Consider the following 18,591-nt stretch of genomic DNA (forward strand, 5'->3'; position numbering starts at 1 on the left):
GGCACCCAACAGCCCTGTCAGCATAAGGAGCGGCTCTGCGGTTAACGAAATAGCGCATGTATAGGGTTTCCCTACTACTTTCTTAACAATGTTCTTCGCGATGAACTCCAAACTGGATTATTTATTTTATTTTTATTTATTTACATCATACTGCAGGCCGTGTGGCCTGCAGTATGATGCAAATGATGGATGTGATGATGGATTAGATTGGGTTGGATTTTTTTTTGCCCATGTGGCCTGACAAAGCGCTGGATGCGGTAACGGGACACAACAGCAATTTCCAGATTTTTCCTGTCAACCGTACAACTGGACGAAATGGTCCAAATCTGTGAGACTTGGCAGGTATCCTAAATGTGTGCCTGGTGTGTGTGTCATTGTACACGTCACGTCACAGCCATCTGGCTTACTAAACGTGTGGCCTAGTTAGTGCATGCATTCTTTTGTGTGCATCCACACGTTAAGACAGCCATTTGGGCAACTAAACCTGTGGACTAGTGCACGTGACCTAGTGCGAGCTTTTTTTTTTCCCACTTTCGTTCCACAATTTGTATTGTTTTGCGGAAATAAAGCATACATACATATACATTGCATGTCTTCGTGCCCTTCAGGCTGTCATAAACATGTATCAGTTTGCCTAGGCACAAGTTTAGCTATAGCAGTTATTGTTGTCGAGATGAAACGCCAGAAAGATATCAGCTACTAGAGATTTCTTTAGCAGCACTACCGTGCGCCCACATGCTTAATGCTGCAAATTTTTGTCTCTAAACATGAACTTTGAGAAGTGCATGCACTACAATATCTACATCAAGCCCTACAACCCACCGCAGCTTCTGTGATAACTGCAAATAGCCATGCTCAAAGAAACAAATATTTTTTGAGCAACTTTGTGACCTAAGATATTTATTTTATTATTTTGAAACTCCTTACATATCAAAACAACTTGCTCTAAACTATGAGAGCTCGGAAGTTCCATTAACATGGCTTAGGATGATGCTGTCCTTCATTCGCAACTTGCATTTTGACAAATGCAACGTTTCAGCTTTTTGCTGCTCAACACTCACTTGAAAAGAGTGTTGTAGAATCTGCTCTCTAGAGCACGATATGCTTTCAGTGTCTGTTCATCACACTCGTTATGGCAGAGAAAAAGGCGGATAGTGTCGAGCGCTTTCAGAGCATCGCGCTCTGTGACAACCCGTTGTGTTTGGCCTTCATCGCCAACCAGTGGCTCATCTGAGGCAGAGGTCTCGTCCACAGCTTCAGCAGGCTCGATTTTCACTTGCACCTCAACATACAAAGGCTTTTCATCTGCCTGGACATCCGTAGCTTCACACGGCTCGCTTTTGACTACTAGCTCATCAAACACAAGCTCCTCATCCGCTTGGACATAGTTATCCGACGGCCCGCTGTCAGCGTCCGTTGCATCGGCCATCGCCTCATCTTTTACCGGTTCCCCAGCGGCCAAGTGCGACAGAATGCACCCTCGAAACCCACAAGCCTTGAAAGCGGCTCGAACGACATCTTGCTCGAGGGAGTCCCAGGAAGTTGCAACAAGCGACATGGCGACAAGGAGCGTGGGCCTCGCTTCCTCCGGCTGATCGGCCAGTATGGTCAGCCTCTTGAGCAGGAACGTTCGGTAAAGGTCCTTGAAACACCTCAGTATTCCAACGTGCAGCGGATTCTGGTCGTTGGTAGCCAAGACTCCGCGGGCGAGGGAGTACAGGCGAATGTTCGTGAAGTCGCACTTGGCGGCGGCCGCTTCGGCCAGGTCCTGGGCCAGGAAGACGGCGACGACGCGTTTCTCGGCCCGCATGCGGCTGTCGACGCTGACTAGGTACTGCTCCAACGCGTCGATGGGGCATCGCGACACATCCTCCGCACTGGCAAAGTAATTGCAGGGCGGGTTGCAAATGCCTCGCAGGTTCCTGGGATTCCAGCGACGACCGACGACCCACGGTGCTAGTCTGTCAGTGCAGTCTTCGTTCACGCCCAGAATGACGCCTACTCGCGGCTCACGGCGCGGAACTGTCGCGTGGAACGTGTCGAGACCCAGCAGCTCGTCGCCCGCATCCGGCTGCGCAAGGTCTGAAGGCAGGAGTGCATAGTAGAGTTGCGACCAGCCGACGACATAGACGTTGCGCGGGTGGTACTGCTCTCTGACCTGGAGAAACGCGACGAGGTCGTCTGGTTCACCCGTGCGCCTTTCGGTAGAGGAAGGGTCACGACGCTGGGCGGGCGGTCGCTTTTTGCAACGCGCAAAGCCGTGGCGCTTTCTGAAGCGACTCAGCCAGCCAGTACTGGCCGTGAAGCCGTCGATGCCCATGCTGCTTGCCACCGCTTCGGCCATCTCTCGCATTTCTTCGAGGCTGGGTCTCGCTTCTGAGTCACTCATCCAGGAAAACATGAAGTCGTCGAGCTTCTTGTGTCGGCCCGACCTTGTCGTGCGGCACGAAGGATCGAAGCGCTGGACATTGGCCTCGATGCTCTCCCGCCTTCCGACGAGGGTGACCAGTGTCGATATGGGGATGTCGAGTTGCCGGGCGAGTACCTTGCGCTTGGCTGTCGGGTTCTCATCGACGAACTTTAGTATCTTGAGCTTTTCGTCGAGGGTCAGGGAGCGTCGCTTGCGCGACATTGTGGATCCGTTGCGTCGACCGAAGTCGGTTGTGATAGCGAACTTCCCAAAACGCGCGCAAGAACGTTTTCGCAGCCCCTTGTTGGCTTCGTCTAATGGATTGCCTCGGATTGGTTTCAACTTCTTTATATTTGTCATTGGATTACAGTGTCTGTTTTCAGCCAAGTCATGGCCAAGTTTTGGCCGTTCGCTCATTCACTTCATGGATTCAGTTTCGGTGGTTTGTTGCTCATACTACGCTCGTGGAAAATTGCATGGTGGTGGCCTCTCTTTAAAAACCTACGATTGTTTCAGCCTATTCGTATAGTGCGCGATGTTTGCGAGCAATTGTGCCGTGGCCTTTTATTGCTGTAGTTGTTGCAGGCGAGGATAGCCACTGAAAAGGTCTGTTTCATAATTCTGGTACAGTCAGTGTGCGTGCCGTGTTTCAGCTGTTCGCAAGCGCAGTGTGTCGGCTACCGCTCACATTCTCGTCTTAACGCTTGTTGACTATCTGGCCCTGGCAGCAGTTTCTGTGCCACACGGGTGTCGGAAAAACGCCCGTGTGCTTGCGTTGTAGTGCACGTTAAAGAACCCCAGGTGGTCAAAATTATTCCGGAGCCCTCCACTACTGCGTGCCTCACAATCAGAACTGGTTTTGGCACGTAAAACTGCAGAATCAACCAAGTGTTTAGGGCGCTGTTTCGACGCGTTGGGACAAAGTAAACTTGCAACAAAGACTAAAAATTATTTGACAGGCGCTAGTACAATGAAAGTGCGCCGATCAAATCGGGACCGAAAGAACGAATCGTTGCCTTTTATATACAGGGACGCGCATTTTTCTCTTACAAGCGTATAAAGATGATTTTGCGCTTACCGCTGCCCTTCTTGAAATTTTGCAGAGAAATCGCATTGTATGGTTTGCATTGTTCAATGTAATATTTGCACAGTTGCTTGCCTGAATTTTAAGAAAAAAGAAATCAATGTTGCTTCCGTTGACGGGGAACTGCATTTTAACTAATCGTTCGCAGTACACCGTCATCGAAAGTCATCCTTCTGCCTCTACTAACGTGATCTCCCGAGTCACTCAGGGCTCTGTTGTTGGCCCACTTCTGTTCCTAATCTTTATCAATGACCTTACTGTTGAAATTTCATCATCCATTCGTCTGTTTGCGGATGATTGCGTTCTCTACCAACGTATCTCTACTATTAACGATCAGTCGTTGCTGCAGGATAATTTAACCTTAATCCAAAATTAGTGTTCGACCTGGCTCATGCAGTTAAATGTATCAAAATGTAAGTTTATGCATATGTCTCGTAAAAGATCTAACCTACACTTCTCATACACGCTAAATACTACCGCGCTATCACAAGTGGAATCTTGTAGGTATCTAGGCATAGAAATAACAAGCTATCTAAGCTGGTCAAAGCACATCACATCGCTTTCTGCAAGCGTTTCTAAATTACTGGGTTTCACCAGACAATCACTTACCTTTGCTTCGCCCACGGTTAGACTAATTGCATACGAAACTTTCATCCGTACCAAACTTGAATACGCATCCCCTATCTGGAACCCCCATCAATAGTACCTAATCCAAGCGTTAGAGGCAATACAAAATCGAGCTTCTCTTTTTATAACATCCAAATATGATTCTCGGTTGAGCGTTGCTAACACCAAAGCTTCGAGTGATTCCCCTCGTAAGATAGCAAGTCTTTGCCTGTTTCTTAAGCTATATTATAATTTTCCTCATTTACGTGAGAGCCTAATTCTGCCGCCCATGAGATCATCACGACGTCTGTTTAATTGTCACAGTGTTCAACGCATTCATGGTTCAACTAACGCTTTCAATAAGTCATTTCTGCCGACTGCCATATCGGATTGGAATGTACTTCCTGACGGTATCGTCAATGAAACAAATTCACCTGTGTTGTCCACAGCCCCAGTAGTCAGCCCTTTTTATAGGCTTTTTCATTTTCATGTGTTTACTGTCTTCACCTGTTTTTGCAATCTGTATTACTGTGTTTCATCTTTGTGACCAGTGGTTACCATTTGTTCCCCCCCCCCCTCCCCCCCTATGTAATGCCCCATCATGGGCCCAGGGCAAATGATGATGAAGATAGCGGCTGCCAAGCCAGCGCACGCATTACTTTAGCCAACATTAAAATTGGATGTATGGATATATATATGGTCCCCATTTGAAAAGGGGAGGTTGGATGAGCCACTAAGCTCTTTTTCTTATTTTGCCTAATGTCTTGCCTGTTCTCTTTTAATTTTTTTTTTACAGTCAATGAATCCCAGCATAAATCTTTCTGAACCATTCTTGCAAACTTTGTTTGTGGTCTCCCTACTTTTCTGCCACCAAACCTCAAGCCGCCTCTTATTAATCTCTTTTTGGACATGTTTACTTTCCCCTGCTATCCCTGAACTCAAGGGCTTCAAGGAGGCCAGCAGAGCCTAAACCGACAGCTGGGTAGATATCTTCACATTCCAGTAAAACATGTTCCATTGTTTCCTTAACTTTACCACAGCAAGCACATGCTTTTTCTTCCTGGGTGTACCTCGCTCTATAACTACACGTTCTAAGGCATCGGGATGTTGCTTTGAAAAGTAAAGAGCTTCCCTTTTAAATTGCTTCTTTACTGATTTCGTTTTTACCTCTTAGTTAGTTACTTATAGCTAACCTTTGGTCTCCATCGAGTCCTGATTCTACATCTGACTTCAATCAAACAACCGCATTTCTAAATTTAAGTCCTGAATCCATTACACCTTTCCACATACCCCGGCGCACCTTGTACCTATTGTATCCCCATAGCGCTCTGTGTCTCATTATGGTTGCATTTCTCTTCCCCTTTGTTATTGTTTTTTTCTGTGGTTCTTTGTATCTATTGCCCTCATTTATCCATACACCAAGGTATTAGTATTCTTTTACCCGAGGTATTTCTTTGCCCTGTATTGACACTGTCTGCGCACTGTTTTCATTTAATACCATAAGGCCCGATTTTGTAACACTAAATTTCAATCCTAATTTCTCACTTTCCTGTCCACATATATTAGCCAGATGTTGCATATCGCTTTGACTGTTGGCAAGCAACACAATGTTGTGTGCACAAAACAAACCTGGGAGCTGCTGCTCTACTATCGTGCCCACCTGTTTGTATAAGAGATTAAACCCAATATTGTTTCCTTCTAGCGCCCTTTCCATCCTTACCATGTACGTCATAAACATCAGCAGGGATAAAGGTCAGTTGTCTTAGTCCTTTGGAGATATCAACTTTCTAATCGCTCCTCATCCATTTCCATTCAATGCAAAAGGTATCTTCTAGATAAATCTCCCTCAAAATTTGTATGCAGTCGTTGCCTAAGCCTTCGCCTTCCAGATTATCCCACAAAATGTTGCGGTTCAAGTTGTGATGCGCTTCGGTAATGTTTAAAAAGCCACATATTACGGTCTCCTTTCTTCTCTGTATATTTCAATACACTGAGAACAAATTAGTTATCATCTAGACCCCAACCAATTCTGAAGCCATTCGGAAGTTCTCCCAATATGCCATATGCTCTGAACATGTTTGCAGTTTTAATTTAATCGACTGCATTGATAACCTGTTTATTACCAATGTAAGGGCCTGCAGTCTATATGAGTGAGTTCTCTTTTCCCTCTTGCCTTTGTAAGTTAAACGAAACATATTTTGTGGCCCACTGTCTGGTATACGCCTGCCTTGTAAGCTTTTTTCTACTGCTTTCAATAGAGCTTCCTTACGTTTTGGTCCTAGTTCATTGATCAGCCTAACAGGAACCTACTATAACCCTATGGCTGTGCGCTTAGGAAATATTTCTTTGCATTTTCCTAGTTGAAATTTCTCACCACTAGCTCCTTTTTCATCTAGTTCTCGTTCGTGGTCTTTTTTTTTTTCTCAGGATCCACCTCGTCATTGCCTGGAAACGATTCGCTGTTATTTTTGGGACATAATTTAGTGCTACATCCCCTTTCACTTTGTTTCCATCTTCGTCTAGGATATCTTGTTGTATTGTCCCAGACTTCCTGCCTAATTAAGTCAATGTGGTTCCAAAATGTTCTAGGTGTGGCTTTTTTTCTCATGTACTTCTGACAACCAATGCGCAGTTTCACGTTTTATCTTTGCTTGAACCAGTGTTTGAACCACATATTTTTTCTCCCGGTATTTTTCCCGTTTTCTGTCTACTTCATCCTGCGGCAACTCCGCTTAGATTGCATAGAGTTGTGTCGCCCCCTTTCGGTCGCTGCAAAAAGCAGCTGTTTTAGGAGCGTTGCCGCGTTGTCCTCCCCGCTCCGTAGACGAATTCAAATTTCTTTCTAAGAAGCCCGGCAGGGAACCGTGCCAAATGTTGCACTGAATTGTCCGTACCGTAAACGACAATCTATCTACAAAGTTTCACTAAGAACAAAGCAGCAGTAAGCGCGGAACCATTTCTCTAGGATTTCAAGAGAAAGACGCACGTCCCTGTATGATTAGGTGTTGTTTCAAGTACCTGCCACTTCGTCATTATCCTTGGGTGCGAGTTGATGTGTTTACGAACACTTCATGTTTGCAGGTTTAAATAAGCGCACACATTGAACTAAGGTGAAAAGAAAGATGCAGCACATGCGCTAACATTGCAACTGAATTTTATTCATGGCAGGTAGCAATCTTATAAAGAAACAAGAAGGTTGCTAAAAACACTGCACAAGCCCTTTTTGTTTCTTAATGTGCGTAATTTCCGCGATTAATGTTGTCTGGACTAGCACCTGCCCTCTGTCTTTTTTTAAATGTGCGCTCACTTAAACTGGTGAATACGATCGACTAGCGCAGCGACCCATTCGTTTTTTTTTAACAAACACTTCGATGGAACTTGCTGTGCTCGTTACAATTGTAAAAAAAATAATAAAATTCGGCGGACACATGTCATAAATTTGCAAAAGCTAGCTCTTAGAGTGATTGCAATGTCAATATTTAAGATACTCTGTATGTGCTCATAAAAGTAGTTGCCAAAATTATTTTGGGAGATGTATATAGACGTATGTGCACACACACTTCATCTAAATTCAAGGATGAAGTCAGCAGAGGGCCCTTAATCCAGGCCCTCTCTGGTGCAGTTCAGTGCACTGATGAACTTGAGTAGCCTCCCTTGTTGCATCAAGGAGGCAGCTTGTACAAGCCATGCAGCCAGCAGGGCAAAGAGCTGAAGAGATAAGAAGGGAACATGGTTTGACAGGCTAGGGGCAGTACCACAGAATGTGCTAATAGCGGGGGTAGCTTCCTGGTTGTCAAACTGAAAAGTCTTTGGGTTCGGTTTGGGTTCAGCTTCATGTCTGGAGCAAGAGCTTAGCAGTTCGAACCGGTTTCTATCACTAACAATTTTGTAGCATGAGAGATTTTTTGTGAATATGAGTCCTGTTTCTGTAGATTCAACAGGCGGCTTTCCCTCCCTGTTTCTTTTACCGTCATTGTCACATGAAGCATTGCCGCATCACGTGTGACGACAGATAAAACCAGGAAAGAATGTCGGCAATTTCGACGCTAGATTTCGTGTGTGTAGTTGGATTACAACTGCAGCCAACCGTCCATGTACAGCATTACTCCATTAGTGCCCTGTGCTTTCTAAAGTACAGGAGCACTTTTATTTTTAAATAAATTAAAAAACAGCATGTTGTTTTACTTATTAAATGCTGTTTTGCTATAAAGGGCCTTGCCAATTGACCGCATTGCAGCTTCTTGCCTATTTTGATGTCTTTCATTTATTCATAGCCAAAGTGCATAAAGTTGTGAACACAGCAGGCACTGCTGCACGTGCACCCTAATTATTGTTTATCCCTCCTTGTATTTGCTTCTGGAAACTTGTTTTCATGTATAAGCTTTAGAAAAGAATGCCGTAAATGATGAAAACATGACGTTGCATATACTGTAGAATTTTGTAGTGTTACAAGAAAATGAGTGCAGGTGTACTTTAAAAAGTAAACTGGGCTTTTGTGTTTGCTGGAACAACCTGCTAGCTCTCAAAGACATCATGTTTTTTTTTTTTTTTTTTGCCTCTGTTTCGGCAGAAAAAAAAATTTTTTCCTGGCCAGAAAAGACTTCAGGTATGGCTGCAGGTATAAATAGAGAACAAGTAGCACATTAACATTGCTTTATTCCTGCTGCCTTTTTTCTTTCCATCGACAAATATGACGATATTCACAGTCAATAAAATAGTGGGCAATGTTCCAGCAAATTTGAGGGGAAGGTGGCAGCTGGTATTGACCAACCCTGTAAGTGCCAGGAGCCACCAATCTGTATGTGCAACAAGGTTGAACAAATTTTGTTAGTCCTACCGTGTCACGATTCACAACAAGAAAGGCGCAGTGTAGTTGCCTAACATGACTACCAATATAGAGATAGAGGGACTGTGAAAGGTCAGGGCATACAACATAACTAGAACTACGACAAAAACGCGACTGCCTTTTTGTTTATGACGCTGCAGGAGAACACAAGAAAGATTATTGTGCAAGCAAGCTGTCAGGCTATATAAAAAGGAAATCTGGTTATAAGTTAGGAAATAAAAACAAGAGTCTTGACGTTTGACCGTCCCGACTGAGTCAAGTCGGGACATGGGACATTTATTTAAGAGTCGGGGCCGTCTTGCTAAATTTGGGACAGTTGGTAACCCTACGCGCATACGCAAGAGATAGGTGGGGCTGGGTAAAACTCTCTGAACACGGTGCGGCAACGTCTATACCTATTATCACAGTTTTCAGTGATGCTTTGAATACAACACCAGCCACAGATTGTACTGTGCTCCTGCCATTCACTTTGTGCATGTGTTTGTGGCATCATTGTTGTATCTAATATCCCTGTGTTCACAGGCCTTATAGGTCTTTCCGATTGAAATGTCGGTCACAGTGATGCACGAAGTTTCACCAAGTCTGGCAGTCAAGAACAAACAGCAATGCATCCCAAAATACTTCGACAGCTTGAGAGAGGACTTTCAATTCAAGGTTGTCTACTAGTTGATTCTACAACTGGTTCGGTCACTGCAGGATCCAGCAACTGCCGGACAGCGACAAGTGGCTGCTACACCGGATGCCATTTCATCCACATGCCAGCGGGGATCTGTTATCCTGGTCGCCATCAAGCGTGCCTAGTCGACCGTCCATGGCACTCGTGTTGTCGTCTCATCAGCCTGCTCCTGCACAGCTCAACACCTTTTTAAAAGCAGTCTTTGTTGGAGTGCTGGGATCATAGCAGCAATGGTTGCGGAAGCCAGCACAATACTGGATATTATTCCTGCATTCTACAGGTCAGTCACTTCAATAATACTACTTCGCATAGTTAGTGCTGTCTTTATTTTATTTTAAAGCGCCAGCAGCTGCTGCTGTACATTGCTGCTGTACTTCGTGCTTATCACTGTGTTTTCCTGGTACTTCTGGCCTGCAACTGTGCGATGCCTACAAATGCCGAATTGACTAAAAAGGTAATGATCTCGAGGCAAGGTTCGAGCACAGAATGACAGAACCTGTTGACAGGATTGTTGTAAATGTCAGTTTGAAGCTTCATGACTCCGGGTTTGATTTCAGTGAAATCACATTCGAAGTTGCAGGCATGGATACAAGCCTTAAAGGATAGGATATGAATAAACTTTATTTGTCCAATTGTTGAGGAGGTACATATTCAGCAACATGAGCTTTGCACCACTGACAAAGCTTTGAAGTCTAAAAACAAAACACTCGAAAAAGAAAGTGGCTGGCCTTGAGCAACATAGTATGTAAAACAATGTCAAGATCAGAGGAGTTCCCGTTACACGAGGGGACGCTTGTGCTGCCATGGTGGTAGCTAATTGGCGAGAAAGCTAAGTGTGCGGTGACAGCATCTCACCTCAATATCATTCACCGTGTACTACGAAATCAGGCCATCAGAACATTTTAGCTCGTTTGTGTTCTCATACAAAAAAGAATGAGTTCGTTAAGAAAGCACATAAGGCTCGCCTCAACTCCTGTAGCTTAGGTCTTTCTGGAGTAAACACACAAGCAGTCTCCGGCAACAAGCACCTTTCTTAGAATAGCAAAAGGCTCTTCGCTAAGGCCCTTGCATTAAAGAAGAAAAGCAATGGCCGTTTCTCTGGACCGAGAACTGTCGGCGGACAGCCGTGTTTTCCGTATCCAGTTTGAATTTGCTCTTTCCATTTTCTTCTAATCCTTCTGGTTCCCCACGTGCATTTTTTTTGCCTGTTTTTAAATGTTCTATTTTTTGCCTACTGATCTTGCAATGCAGTTCTCTCTACCTTCCAGGTCGTTTATTCATTTCAGTGCATGTAGTTTAAAGAAATGCAGATGACATCACTAAATTTTTACCATACATTGGTCACCATTTTCAGTCATCTGTTGCCGAAACATGGTTATGTGAAAGTGACAGGGATTTGTACAGGTTTCCTTTATATTTTCGGAATATTGTCATCGAAATAAAAGTGCTCATAGTGGTGCAGCTGTGTTCATATCAATGTGCCTTCAATATCACATACGATTCGACTTAGCGTTAAATCTTACTAAATGTGAATCCTTATAGATTGAACTTCATGAACCTCATTTTTCCCATCATAATAAGGATTTAGTTGTTGCCTGTATTTATCGATCACCGTCAACATCAGTTACTGAATTCAGTTTAGCTTTAGGCGACGCATTGCACAAATTCTCATTAGAAGGAAAATAGGCCGTTATTTTAGGCGGACCCTAACATCAGTCTTGATCTCTCATGTGTACATGTTAGTAAATACATCAACTGTTTCAGTGGCTACATTTATGAGTCCCTCAAATCACAGAAATGGAACTATTATAGACCATATTTTGTCTAATCTTGTTAATTCCCCCGACACTGGTGTTATCGAAGTAACTGTTACTGACCGTTATCCTATATTTGCTCGTTCAAGCATTGTTAATCAGAAAAACGAGAATAGTTATTTCAGAAACTGCTTCAACAATTCGCTATTCTTTAGTCTTATTGAACGATGTGATTGGTTTTCAATTAAGGGGTGCGAAAATGCTGAAATTGCTTACATGAAATTTCCCGATGTCATCACCAGTGCTTTTACCAGCCACCCTATCAGTAGTGCCTTCCAGAAACAAGTATTTCACCCCTATTAGCCCTTGCTTGACTTTGAGTCTTCTGAAATGCTTGCAACGAAAAGATAATTTATTTAAAAAGGCAACCATTTAATGTTAACCTACGCATGCGCTATAAAGCCTATTCTTACACATTTGCTGAACTGCTAAAAGCCGCCAAAAGAAAATATCTTTTGAAAATTAAATAAGGCAAGCTGCTAGAGATGGCAAGCTACAGAGGAAAATAGTTAAGTTATTTTCTTGACAGGTCTACGTTTAACGCAGTGATGAGCACAATTCACTCTGAAAACCACGTGTTTTTACAATCCATCTGACTTAACAAAAGCACTTAACACCTCATTTGGCATATCAGTGCCCCAGCCTTTAGCCCGTTGTGGGTCCGCGAGCGCATGCTTACCACATTTGCCATTTCTTTACCCAGGTTCTCCTGAAGTGTACGTAGTTATTCACAACCTAAAAAATACAAGCGTCAGACTCGATAACTTCCATGCTTCTCATATTAAGTTGATGCCGACTTAATCTGTGACGTTTTTTGTCGCATCATTACCCGCATATTTAAGACTGGATTGTTTCCAGCAGTGTTAGGAAAAGCTAAAATTATTCCAGTTTTTAAGAAGGGTGACAAACTCCTCATTTTCGACTATCGACCGAAAGTGATTCTTTCGTTTTTCAGTAAAGTCATTGAAAAAATTCATGTTGATCAATTACGAAGTTATTTTAATAGGTTCCACATACTTTCAAGACATCACCTTGGTTTTAGATTAGGTTATTCTGCTGAATTAGCGCTAGTAGCATTAAAGACGAAATTAAAACTGCCATTGATGCCAGTATTATTGTGGGATGATTATTCCACAACCTTCCTCGAGCATTTAGTTCTATCGTACGTAGCAAATTATTTGAGAAACTAGAAGAGTCTGTTGGTGTAACCGGTCCTCCTTTAAATTTTATTTGCAATTTTTATTAGACCATGAACAAGTAGTACATGTGTCGGGCACTTATTCTTACCCTAAAACAATTCATTGTGGCGTATCTTAAGGTGCAATATTGGATCCACTTTTATTTCTCATATATGTGAGTGATCTTCCTCAATCCCTTGTTCACTCTAACTGCATACTTTTTGCAGACAATACAACTATTCTGACTGTAGCTAATGAATTGGATGCACTAATCACTAAAATTAACTATGATAATAATAAATGCCACTGACTTGAGCCAGAAGAAGAGACTCATTATCAACGCTAGTAAATCTGATTTTGTTATCTTCTCATCTGCTCACTGAATTATTTCTTGCTCTCCCTGTTTGTTTACGTAATACTGTCATCTATGCTAGTGACAGTGCTATCTTTCTTGGGGTTGAGCTGGACAAACACTAATATTAAATTCAATAACAATATTGCGTCACTTACACGCAAAGTGGCATATGGTATTAGAATTTTGCTATAAGTTCATCCTTCAGTTTTCAAACCGTTTCGTCACTCCATTATGCCTTCATTCATAGTTGTGTAATAAATTGCATCTCATCATGGGGCAACACTTATCCTCAGTTCAACACATTCAGAATCAAGCAATACATATAATAATCTTTAGCGGTTTTATGTCTAACGCTTATTCTTTACTTTTTATGCATAACATTTTATCTATGCAAAATCTAAACGGATATTTTCAGAACAGAGATATGTGCCTGGTATTTTTAAAAAATGCAATGTTGCCTTTATCTATGGGGAAGCTAGCTGCTTCCAAGGTGGCACTAGCATGAAGTTGTGTGGCCGCCTGTCAACAGCTGTGAAAAGCAGCTGTTTGGGGAGGGTTGCCGCCTGAACAAGGTGTGGGCACTTTCAAAACAAACCACCTTGCGCACTCGACAACCCTCCCCGCAGAGCTGCTTATTGCATGCAGCTGCCGACAGGTGGCCACACAAGTTCATGTTAGCACCACCGTAGCAGGAGCTAGCTTCCACATAGATACAGGCAGCATCGCACGCTTCTTGCTTAACATCCAGGCAAGTAACAGTGTTCAGTGTTATATTGAATGCTCCAGGCCATAAAATGCTACCTTCCTGCAAAATTTCAGTAATAACCAAGCAGCAGCAAGAGAAAATAAATTTTTTGAGATTTTAAGAGAAAGGCACACATTCCTGTACTACAGCACTGTCGGGAAATAAAACACTTAATCACAACTCTATGATATGCTCTAGGTCTCAAAAAAAGCTCCTGGCTAGCAGCTGCAGTAATCAAGTTCTCGTGCCATGGATACAAGGCATCATAAACCACCTCTACTGGGTGGCTGCAATTGGACAGGGTGATGAAGAGCTTGCTGTCAGCATATGGAGGGGTTCCTTCAACCACGTGTGTGACGAACACGACAGCCACGATGGGCCCTACAACAAATGCCTCAATGACCATCTTGAGGGCAGGAAATGGATGAGGTCGAGTAAGCATTACGGTAAATTTTATTTGTGCTCTATGCAGCATTTATTAGTGAGGACATCACATCTTTAGATAAAAAAAGCTGACAAAATTATGCATTCCAAATATCTGTTCTAGCATCACCTGCATTTCTTGAGATAGCGACCATTGTGGACAGTCCGAGATTATTGCAAGATGTCCGCCAGCTCTCTTCTCTTGAGGTGTAAACATTCTCATTAGATTCGTACCACAGCGGGCTCAATCGGTTTGCCACCAAGTCTCATGGCCTTCTCAGAAGATAAAATGTGAGAAATGTAATTTTAATTTTAACATCTAAAAAATAAGGCAAAGTGCTAACACTTGAAGCTCTAGGCTCCACGCTGGGATCCACTCGCTGGGTTCCACATCAATGAGAAATGCCGCCTGGCATAAAGCGCTCGCTCGAGCTGGAGAGAAGCAATGAAATATCAACTCCTCCAAGGCGAGCTGAAGCCACTTCACTGTTGCCACAATAAAAGAGGAGCGAAGCTATGGTATGTAATATTATTTCAGGGCATATCGTGAAGTACCAACACCTGTGCACAACTCAGTGTCTCCAAACAACGGTATACTAATACTGCACCTCTTCTTAGGTAGGATATGTCAATGAGTTAAAGCAGGACGCCCTGGAGCACTGCAAAGCCTTATAGTATAAGGAGAGCTTCCTAAACGGCTCGACCATGTCACATATCGCTGTCGTTTAAAAGTCTATCAGAGCAGGGCATTAAAGTCTTGAGCGACTGCTGTTGTACGTGTGGACAAATTTCTGTGGCAACGAAGGGAAAGCTACAGGGGCAAAGCTTGTGTACATGTTGGAAAGAAAACAGTGCACACGGAACAATGGGGGCCAAGGCAAGGATGACTCCACTGCGCAACATCAGTGTAGCGGTGTCATCCTTGCCTTAGTCCCCATTGTGTGTGCACAGTTGTTTTTTTGCTTTTTGCACTAGCAAGCCCAAGTCTATAGTGCAGCAGAGTTTGACGGGGATTTTGGCATGTTAGAACAGATGCTGAATCAGTGTAGTTTCCACGATTTTGCATTTGGCCAAACACAGGGGAGAAAGGCAGGAAAATAAACAAACTTTAACACTTTGTTGTGTATTTGTACATAGTGTTATACAGGCTGTCCCAGCTAAATGTAGCCAATGTTTTAAAAATGACGGAGTGTGCTAGGAAGCTCAAACCAACTCAGTGGTGTTGAGGTTCGCGTGTCCTAGTCTGTGGTATTTTTTTTTTCGTTTTGAAAGCTCAATTCATATAAACTAATTGCCTAACTTTTTAAATATTGCCTTCACTAAGAAAGTGCCAATACGAAAGTTGTAGATCACATTTAAAAATGTCCCACTGAAGTGTTTATAACTAAGTACCGTTGATGGAGCTTCTTGTAATTGCCTTTAAAGAAAGCCCGCGAAATTCAAAAACAAGTGCGTGATAGCGCCCTATTTCAGTGCTCCCAGACGACCGATCAAGAAACGAAATCCGCTTATCTCTACAGCGGTTCCTGGATGGGCTTGGCATTTCCGGTGGCTGCAATGTATGCGCCATGAACTGCTGACATGTCATGAAAAGCAAGCGGGTGCCCAGAGTGAGCGGCGGTGGTGAAGGTGTGTTGCGCTTCGATGTGACGTGGCATAAACATATCATTCGCTCCATTGTGGAATGAAGCTGGAACACGCAGAAAAAAAAAGAAGCAAAAAAAAAGAAAAAAAATCGCAGGTTTGAGTAACTGCTGACCGCAGAACTGTAATCGGGGAGGAAAATGCAATTGTCATGTTCTTCTATTCGTTCCCGATCGTATCTTACTAGCGAGAATTGCTGGCGCATACCTTGTGGCCGAGCCTGTCCCGGACAGCTCCGAGCCTGTCCCGGACAGCACTGCAGAGACAAGTGAATTTAGTTTCTTGATCGGTCGTCTGGGAGCGCTGAAATAGGGCGCTATCACGCACTTGTTTTTGAATTTCGCAGGCTTTGTTTAAAGGCAATTACAAGAAGCACCATCAATGATATTTAGTTGCAAACACTTCAGTGGGCCGTTTTAAATGTGATCTACAACTTTCGTATTGGCACTTTCTTAATGAAGGCAATATTTAAAAAGTTAGGCAATTAGTTTATTCTAATTAATTGAGTTTTCAAAACGAAAAAAAATACCACAGACTAGGACATGCGAACCTCAACACCAGTGAGTTGGTTTGAGCTTCCTAGCACACTCCGTCGCTTTTAAAACATTGGCTACATTTAGCTGGGACACCCTGTATATAGTGTTCACTTTATTATGCTATGTATAGTGCTCAGTGATTAAAATGTGATTATCGGTCCACATAGCAGCCGGTGCTTTTGCGCCACCGGTGTGCGCTGGAGACACTGAGATGATGCAGTGTACTATACGATGAAAGTGAAGGCCTTTGTGATGCATTATGACTTTGTTTAGCCCCCCAGCGATCACCCAGCATTCACCGGTGGTGCAAAAAACACCGGCTGCCATGTCTGCCATGTGGGCTGATTGCCACATTTGAATCACTGAGCACTGTACATGTGTAAATGCATTTCTTTCATTGCTTTCTCACCCTGACTCTTCTTGCTCATTGCATAGTGAGGGTTTAGACTCCACAGCCTTTACGCCTTCATGTGGCGTGCGAGGGCTTTCGGCCAAGTAGCCTGCTCCTAACATCAGTGCATTTCTTGTGCTTACCTTATAGTGTGTTCTTTGTTTTCCACTAACTTCATGTGTCACCGGGCCTGCCACAGTGCAACAGAACGATGAAGCAACACTAACTAGGCCCTTTTCAAGCTCTGTTATATTCCTAACATCACATCTTACGCGAGTACCTGGAGTTGACAGGGTGCTGAAAGCCCCACCGACAGCAAGTTGTTTTTTCATCCACCTTCGTTTCTCTTTACTTTGTCATTTCCGCATTTCAATTAAAAACAAGTAATTTCCCCTATGCTTTCCTTGGTGTCATTGTCTGTTGGCTTCATACGATTGTGAATAACAGAAATTAAGCCTCTTGGTTCCCTTCTCGTTCATTACGTAGCAACAACTCCGCCAGCATTGATGCCTCCAGCTAGCATACACGTGTTTATCGGCCAGCTGCCTTCTCCCAAGCCCAAGCACTATGCGACACTTGCATTAGAAAGGATGCTCTAGTACATCCACCTTCGTCGGCGTGACTGGTGGCACTGGCTAACACTCCCAGTGCTAGATCTAGTACACATATAACAACCAAGAAAGTAGACAAAGGAACGGGGGGGAGGCGTTGCCTCTGTAGGTCAATTGGTGGACGAGAAACGTACTAGCTTTTAAAATTGGAGTGCAAAATACTTCTGGCAATCGGCGGAGCATCGCACCCATTATGCGGAATGTGTAGGTTCAACTCCCGTCAGCAGCAAGTTGTTTTTTTCTGCCAGTTTAATTTTCCTTTATGATTTATACATTTCAATTTAAGGAAATGCCTTTAAGAAATGTCTTAAAATATTACACGAAAGCAAAGTTTTTTTTTTTTAATGCTTTAGAGTGTCAAAGTGGAGAAAAAGTGTGTGTGAAAAGCCACTCACTTGGTACAGGTAAAGAGGGGATGGGAGAGCTTAGAAGATCGTATATGTGTGTATGTGCATATATATATATGTATAGATATAGTGCAACTGACGATGGTCTGCTCTGGACCACCATCAGTTGCACTTCGCACCTCGAAGAGGCAAGATGTGTCTCGAGTGAGCTCCTGAACAGCACTTTGCAATCTGCTGAACAGTGGGGGTCCTGAAATGGATCTGGAACCTCCAAGAGGTGCGGCGAAATGCTCACGAACTTCTCTTACATTTACTGCTAAGTCGCCACTTATTATTTCATTTTATTTGGGCATGGCAGCTTTCTCACGCCAGGAACGATGTGCCTCCACTTCTCGATCCTGTACTGTGCGGTGTTGTCACCGTTTTCGCTTTGCCTCGACCTCGTGTTTCATCACTGCCACATCTTGACACCTCCAGTGTTGAGCTGCTGCGTCCATTGCACACGCAGCTAGCATTGCACCGCTTCAACTCGCCTGCAGGACATTGCGCTGCGTTCAATTTGCAATGGCACTGCAACCCGAAAACGAGTACAGGCAGTAGGAAATATGGTTCACTGCATGGTGCAGACGTTATCACTTTTATTCGTTTCCTCTCACCACCCAAAGCCCGGACTTGTCACCAATGCTGCGAATGCGACTGCAGTGTTTGTATAATTCCTATCACCATAAAAGTCGATAACTTAGGTTCGCCTGATTTTCCTCGCTTATAGCAGTAAATACGATCTCCAGTAAACACCAACTAGGCCAAGAATAAGTTCTGCTAAATGGTTTACATTTTGTAAAGCAATTTTGAAAGCCCTCAGTGGCTTGCAAAGTAATTCAACTATACATCTGTGCTGAGTTTTATATTGGAATCTTTACTGTTT

The 18,591-nt window shown here is 43.5% G+C and overlaps 1 protein-coding gene and 1 long non-coding RNA gene across 2 annotated transcripts in view; one reads left to right on the top strand and one right to left on the bottom strand.

Annotated features, from left to right (window-relative positions):
• Positions 1–1,057: 1,057 nt before the first annotated feature.
• LOC119431633 (major centromere autoantigen B) lies at positions 1,058–2,632 on the bottom strand. Its single transcript, XM_037699113.1, has one exon. The coding sequence runs from the start codon at positions 2,630–2,632 to the stop codon at positions 1,058–1,060; it is 1,575 nt and encodes a 524-aa protein (XP_037555041.1).
• A 210-nt stretch (positions 2,633–2,842) lies between these two features.
• LOC125940585 (uncharacterized) overlaps positions 2,843–18,591 on the top strand; it is a 53,872-nt gene continuing 38,123 nt past the window's right edge. The window contains exons 1-4 of the long non-coding RNA XR_007463772.1: positions 2,843–2,889; positions 5,044–5,102; positions 9,643–9,902; positions 13,913–14,160. This is a non-coding gene — a long non-coding RNA (uncharacterized LOC125940585). The remainder of the gene's footprint in view (positions 2,890–5,043; positions 5,103–9,642; positions 9,903–13,912; positions 14,161–18,591) is intronic.

The sequence above is a fragment of the Dermacentor silvarum genome, chromosome 10 (genome assembly GCF_013339745.2).
Source record: "Dermacentor silvarum isolate Dsil-2018 chromosome 10, BIME_Dsil_1.4, whole genome shotgun sequence".
In the NCBI taxonomy this organism is placed as follows: Eukaryota; Metazoa; Arthropoda; class Arachnida; order Ixodida; family Ixodidae; genus Dermacentor; species Dermacentor silvarum.

Bases quoted from the DNA above. Each gene is read 5' to 3' on its own strand.
- LOC119431633 (XM_037699113.1), bottom strand. From the start codon at position 2,632: ATGTCGCGCAAGCGACGCTCCCTGACCCTCGACGAAAAGCTCAAGATA.